The sequence below is a fragment of the Lemur catta genome, chromosome 9 (genome assembly GCF_020740605.2).
Source record: "Lemur catta isolate mLemCat1 chromosome 9, mLemCat1.pri, whole genome shotgun sequence".
Lineage (NCBI taxonomy): Eukaryota > Metazoa > Chordata > Mammalia > Primates > Lemuridae > Lemur > Lemur catta.
In genome coordinates this window covers 92,026,453-92,033,589 of record NC_059136.1, presented here as the reverse complement: position 1 = coordinate 92,033,589, position 7,137 = coordinate 92,026,453, and the positions used below count along the sequence as shown (strand labels likewise).

General features: G+C 37.4%; 1 protein-coding gene across 1 annotated transcript in view; it reads right to left on the bottom strand.

Moving 5' to 3' along the window:
• Positions 1-4,972: 4,972 nt before the first annotated feature.
• Positions 4,973-7,137, bottom strand: part of TOX (thymocyte selection associated high mobility group box) — a 290,979-nt gene continuing 288,814 nt past the window's right edge. Inside the window, exon 9 of the mRNA XM_045560889.1 lies at positions 4,973-7,093. Coding sequence (XP_045416845.1) covers positions 7,057-7,093 — 37 coding nt within the window. The 3' untranslated portion in view covers positions 4,973-7,056. The remainder of the gene's footprint in view (positions 7,094-7,137) is intronic.

Sequence of the window (7,137 nt, the reverse complement as noted above, 5' to 3'; positions counted from 1 at the left end):
TTTGTAGTCTGATGTTTAACTACATTGGAATGTTATTCTTTCCACTGCCTTTCCAACTGTACTTGGATTTGAAACTACTGGCTCCTATTCCTGTACAAAACTCAATCTGCCCTTTCTTTCACAGACTTCAAAACATCCAAACCTGTTTTATTCTACAGGTTTCCATGGAATTAAAAAGCAAGGTGCATATTTCACCAAGTGGCTTATCCTCTGTCAGAGTTCTGGGGAGGAATCTCAGCGCCCGTGCTAGAGACTGATGACCACCACTGCACCTTCCCTCAACTTCCACTGTGGGGTCTTTTCCCAGCAATATGGCAGACAGGGCATGTGTCAGTCCTGAAGAAACAAAACACTAATTTTGGAATTCCGATGGCTTTAAACCTTTGATCACCACTTTCTAACTGTCTTGAAAACCTTTTGCCTACAACAGTTGCAAGCTGTGGTTTTTTTGTCTGTGTGAGGTGACTAACAGCGCTACCGCTACCGCTTTCTGTGTGGGGAATGTATTCATCTAGCGCCCAAACCACCTACTGGCTTCCGGCACCTCTTATCAGCTAAGCCATCAGCCCTGAGCTGACATTTCAGCATTTAGAAGCTCCTCACCCCCCACCAAAAAAAAAAAAAAAGTGACAGGAGAAAAGGCTCATTTGGCAATAGTTTGCTCTTGCTGTTTGGCCTGGAGAAAGGCATTCAAAGTGGTAGAAGATTGTTTAGTAACAGCTGGCAAGCACCAGGGTGTGAGGCTGATTTTCAGATATGACAGCCACTTACAGGAATGCTGCCAGATACAGCTGTTTAAAAGCCTTAATAAACAGCAAGTCAATACTAATCTTTGCCAAATTAATCTTTTCCCTGACAGCCCATCAGAGCAATTATGTTTGGGCTTATTGTAAACACACAATTGTCAAACAGGGATGCTCCAGACTTTAAAATACTGTAGTTTGGTCCATAGTCTTTCTTTTGAATGGTATTTTTGTTTTCTCTGTAGAATTGTTAAGCCTTTCCATTTTATTTTCTGGTCACTATTTTTTTCTTCTGGCCTCATGGCAGTGTGAATAACATTTCACTTTCAAATGTCTTTGCTAGCAAGCTGTTAATAAAATGTGAAATGATTCCTGCTGGTGGGCTTCATTAATTAGGCACAACTCTGAAATAGAACAGGTCATTGTTCTTAGTCATCTCCCAGCCGAGGACAAGGTCTTCATGTTCACTTCTTCTCACCGACTACAATGCAGTCTGGTGTTGGATACAAATGACGAGATGTTTGGCTAAGTGTGAAACGAGAAGGCAAAGTCTCATCTCTCTGTGTACACATAGATTGCCAAGTGCATACACCTTGGTTCTGAAGTTGCCTCTTCCACTTGCTGCTCCCCCGTTTCCTCCTTTGTGGTTGGTGAGATTAGGAGCTTCCCCACCCACTTTCCCCACGAAATGGGCTTGTGTAAAAATTTGGAGACTTCTTTGTTAGGAAAGGTTCTTCCATGTTGGGAAATGGTTCTGAATAAAAGTGGGGAATCTCCTTTGAGAATCTTAAAAATTGGACCATTTTTTTTCTTACCTTAATTTAAGTAGAGTCCAGCAAATATAATCTCTTCCTTGCTTCCCAAGTCATATTAGCACCTGGTAATTAGGAAAAAACCCCTCAGTATCCTGTTCATGAATGTTTTAATTTAACATTCCATAAAGCTTGTCTCCTGAGTTTTTTCTCTTGTGCTCAACACTCCTACTTGTCTAGCACCTTTTTTCTCCCTTGCTTCTTATTTTCTCGATGAGACTAGTGTGTATTATATATTTTACTTTTGTCAGAACCAGAAAAACTCTTGTTCAATCATGTAGGCCAAAAAATATGGTACAACTCACTTTGAAATTCTTTCCTTCAATCTTAGGTTTCTGTAATGAAACATTCCCATTTTCTTCACCTCCAAATGCTTGCCTGTAATATTTAATTCTCTTCTATATTTGAAGGGCTTTTAAGTCATCAGGAAACATCATACAATTCCTGTTGAGAATCATTTGTGAAGCTTCACTGATCTTTCTTTATATCGTTGTATTTATTGTGCACCTACTATGTGGTATGACATTCTAAGTTGTTTTGGAGATAAGGGAATTATTCGCTTTCAGGAAGACAAAGATTTGTACTGTGGGGGTGACTCCCATGAATCCAGCCATTAAGGGGAAAGGGGACTCAATGTAATAAACATTTAGGAGTTAAACTCATGATACGAACTTGAATTTTGTGCCTTGCCTTGTCACTATTTCAATGTTAATCATCAGCAAAAGATATGAATGTTTATTTTACTGTGTTTCTATCCTTACTTTAAAATAAGTTATGAGGGGAGTAAGATCACATCCCTGCTTAACAAACAAACATTATGAGAACATCTATGTGTAACAAAATTTCACGTTCCAGCAGGTAACTTATTTATTACAAATATCCACATAAAACTTTTTACTATAACAAAGAAATAAGGATGGTTACTGGGATTTATTGGAGTCTGGTAATTTAAAATATTTGTTTAACATAATGTAACTGTCTAGGACTGATACTAAGTGAGGTACCTTGTTAACAAATATAACTGATTATTTCTTTGAGTATTTTCTCTTAGGACTTTGTAAAGCATTTTTAACTCCATTTGACATTATATCTAAAGTTGTAGCCCAAACCCCATTGTTTCTAATTCTCATACCTTTCAGTAGAATCATACAAAGTTACCATTTTTGTAGGTAAAAGAGCTAAATATTGGCAATTTCATATGGTTCAACCTAATTACCTTTTGAATGAGTGGGACAATTATTTTGCAAAGGGCAAGAGGTCCATAGAAATAACGGTGATATAGAATCTCTTATGTTCTCCTGGAAAGAGTTGGAACCCATTCTACTAAGTGAAGTATCCCAAGAATGGAAAAATAAGCACCACATGTACTCACCAGCAAAATGGTTTCCCTGATCATCACCTAAATGCACATTTGGGAATAACACCAGTTGGATGTAGGACAGATGTCGGGGGTGGGGGGAGGGGATGGGTGTATACCTACATAATGAGTGTGATGCGCACTGTCTGGGAAATGGACACGATTGAAGCTCTGACTGGGGGGGGATGGGCAATATACATAACCTAAACTTTTGTACCCCCATAATAAGCTGAAATAAAAAAATAAATAAATATAAAAAAGAAAAAGGAAATAGACTATTGATGTGCTAATTTTAAAATTTGCATTTATAAGTTTTTAAAATTCCTTAGTAATGAATCTGAGCCAGGACATACACTTGACCCTTAAACAAAGGCTTGAACTGGGAGAGTCTACTCATGCAAATTTTCTTCTGCTTTTGCCTTTGCCACCGGAGGCAGCAAGACAAACCCCTCCTCTTCCTCCTCCTCCTCACCCTACTCAAGGTGAAGACAATGAGGATGATATTTATGATGATCCACTTCCACTTAATGAACAGTATACATATTTTCTCTTTCTTATGATTTTCTTAATAACGCTTTCTTTCTAGCTTACTTGATTGTAAGAACACAGTATATAACACATATAACATACAAAATATGTGTTAATTTACTGTTTGTTATTGGTAAGGCCAACAGTAGGCTAGTTTTTGGGGAGTCAAAAGCTGTGTGTGGGGCCAGGCGCAGTGGCTCACACCTGTAATCCTAGCACTCTGGGAGGCTGAGGCAGGAGGATTGCTTGAGGTCAGGAGTTCGAGAGCAACCTGAGCAAGAGTGAGACCCCGTCTCTACCAAAAATAGAAAAAATTAGCTGGGAGTGGTGGCACACACTTGTAGGTGGTTCCAGCTACTTGGGAGGCTGAGGCAGGAGGATGGCTTGAGCCCAGGACTTCGAGGTTGGAGTGAGCTAGGCTGACACCACAGCACTCTAGCCCAGGGAACAGAGTGAGACTCTGTCTCAAAAAAAAAAAAAAATATATATATATATATATACACATATATATATGTATATATATATGTGTATATGTGTGTGTGTGTGTGTGTGTGTGTGTGTGTGGATTTTTAGCTGTGCAAGGGGAGAGTCTTGGTGCCCTGACCCTGTGTTGTTCAAGTGTCAACTTACTGCTTCCTATAGACTGCTTATGTCCCATGAACATGGAGCTCTTTGCTTTGAAGACAACTAATAAGAATAATCACAGAGACCAACTCCATCCTTAGCTATGTATGTTCACTACTTTGATTAATTGGACATCATTATTTGACTCAGTTCGCCTTGTCAACTCATTCACATTTGGATGGGAATTGGGTTTTTGGGTTATTCTCTCTTGATTGTGTTAGAGACACAACTCATCTTGCTCCTACACACTGTCACACTTTCCCCCCATTTTCTAATCAAATATAATTTTGATGTGTTGGTGAAGATATTTTATGTTCAGTATTAATACTGAATCTCTCACAATGACTGTACTGGAGATTCTTAGCATCCTTTGGAGTGTTCCCAAGGAACACGGTGTCTACCCTCACTGTTCCTCTGTGTCATAAGCTCCAAGCCACTGGCGGGCCACTGGGTCCAGGCTGGATCCTAGAGCCCCAGGTTGGTGAGAGGGCATTCCCAGAGTTTAAGGAAAGAACATGTGTGGCCATGACAGCTGTTAATCTCCACTGCACCCGATCACTTCTGCCATGAAATTTATTTGGGATTTCTCATCTGACTGGGCCTGTTCTTTGGAGACTAATCGATCACCAAATAGAATACGGTCACGCATAGTAAGAGTTTTTATTGACGATGTATTTTCTTTTATTTACATTTGTTTTTACTGTATTTGGTATTGAATTTCAACACTCTCTACCCTGGTTGCAGCTGCTCTAGAAAAGCTGTAAACAACATAGCACTGTACTTTCCTGTACAAACTGCCTGTCAAAGTCAAAGCTGCTTATTCTCATCCCAGTAATTACCTTCTCAGTTTAGACTGAATGCAAGTGAAAATTTTACTTTATCGTAATATAATAAATAAAAGACATTAGTTAATTAGTAGTGCTGGTATATTTCTAAAATACTAAACAGACAAACAATAAACTGTGAACTTAATCACATGAGTTCTTATACAGTTTCAAGACAGGAAAATTAGAGCTCTCAGCTACAGTCATTTTAATAATCACATCGGATCTGCATTATTTATTAGTTATTACATGCTCAAGTGATTCAAGGTTGTACAATACCTAAAATCATTCCAAAGCAAGCATACCTTTTGTCTTTTTAATTCTGACTGGATTACACAATGAATATATTTGTATTTAGTTAAATTGCTAAAATTATTTCACATATTCCATGAAAGAGACATTCTCTTGATTTCCAACCAGACTAACTTTCTTGATACATTCCACGATAAGGGAGCAGTTTGTTAGCTTTTTTTTGATGTAAAAGCTCTGCAAGCCCTCGGCCAGATTCTCAGTGCCTTTTGTTCCCAAGCAAATCTCTAGTACCCTCAGAATTCTCTTGGAAGACCCAGGAATTCTGGAAAGGGAAGTGGCTTGTAGAGGCACAAAAGACAGCAAGAATCTCAATTATTTTCTATCACCAGTTTTCAAATTCGGATGGCTTGCCCTTTTTCTTTTGCTGTCTGGTTACTCACCTTTCATTTTTTGATGTATTCTTGACAGTACACTTCCATTTATGTCTTCCCACCCCTAGTTCACATCTTAAATGTTTTCTGGATTTTGTGAAAAGCATGCATCTTGAGGAATTTTGGTTGATTCGACTTTTTTTTTTTTTTTTTTTTGGTGGTGGGGGAAGGTTTCAGAATTGACTAGAACCAGCTGAGAAGCAAGAAGCAACCCTTTTGAAATAGAGGACCCGTGTGTTTGTTTAGTCTTGGAGCTTGGGTGACTTTTGGGGCAATTCTGGTATATTGTACAAAGAATGAGAGTTCTTAAATATAATAGTTTTTTTGTTTGCATCAGCTAAAGAAATGCGGAAATAAGGATTGGTTACTTTAATTTGCTGCTAAATGAAAAGCAGGTTTGGCTTTATTCATGTCACTGTAAAAACTAAATAATAAAGTATTCACACCAAGCGTGAATATTTTTTTTTTGCCAGCAAAAGTTAAAACATCAAAGAAACCTCTTTCAAATACTAACAAATTTACTTACAAACACCTATATTTATTATTTCATAAATAGGCGCAACAGGTTCCATAAAAAAAGATTAAATACAGACACAGTATGAAGAAACAATAATACAGAGCCATATGTAAAGGTTATAATTTAGCTGTTTCCAATCTGTTTCTGCATCTAATAAAATACCAGGTAAGCATTTGGCAGTTTTATACATAAAAGGACTTAAATGACATTTACTAACCATTACACAAAAAGTGATACAAAAAAGCAATTTTTTCTGCAGTACAAAATAAATGTGTTTGCGCTTCCCTTAACACTAGTTTTATTTTTTTTTTGTCTGATCAATGAGACAAAGCCAATTTGTTTTTAAATTAAAATCATTTGGGAATATTTTTTATTTTCAAATATTTTGAAAATATAGAACTATTAGTTGTTTTAAAAATGAAGTAAAAATATGAATGTTTGCCAATTTATCCCTTATTGTGAAATCAATAAACTGGAATGAGCCAGTTTCAAATTACAATTTAGCTACAAAAACATTCACATTTTATACTCTAGGAGAGTGTAACATAGATGCTATTTACAAACTTGCTATGACTGCTACATCAAGCCATTTAAAAAGTCTTTAGTAGTTTCATATAAACACCCATTATGAAAACCAATGGAAAATCCAGGACTTTTATCCAAGACATCTACAGTTGCTAAGGCAGTTACTAGAGCGCAGCACTTCACAGCAAAAAACCAACATAAAATCTGAATGGTCCAAGTTTCCTTCAGGGAAGAAGAAAAACAATGTCCATAAAGGATTAAAAAAATAATAAAGAAGCATGACTATTTCTTCCAGAGTGGGTGACCCACAAGCTCAAATGGTCCTAAGTGCTTAGCAACTTGTATTTTCTAATAAAATGGGGAACTGCCTTGACTGCACAAAGCAATCCACGGTGAAAAGACTTCCCTGAATTCCTCAGTGGAAAGAAAAGGTGTTCAGATTTTCAGGTAAGGTACAGTGCTTTGTCCCTCTGCATGCCCCTGTATGGAGAGAAAACACACAAAATTCCTTGTTACAAGATGGC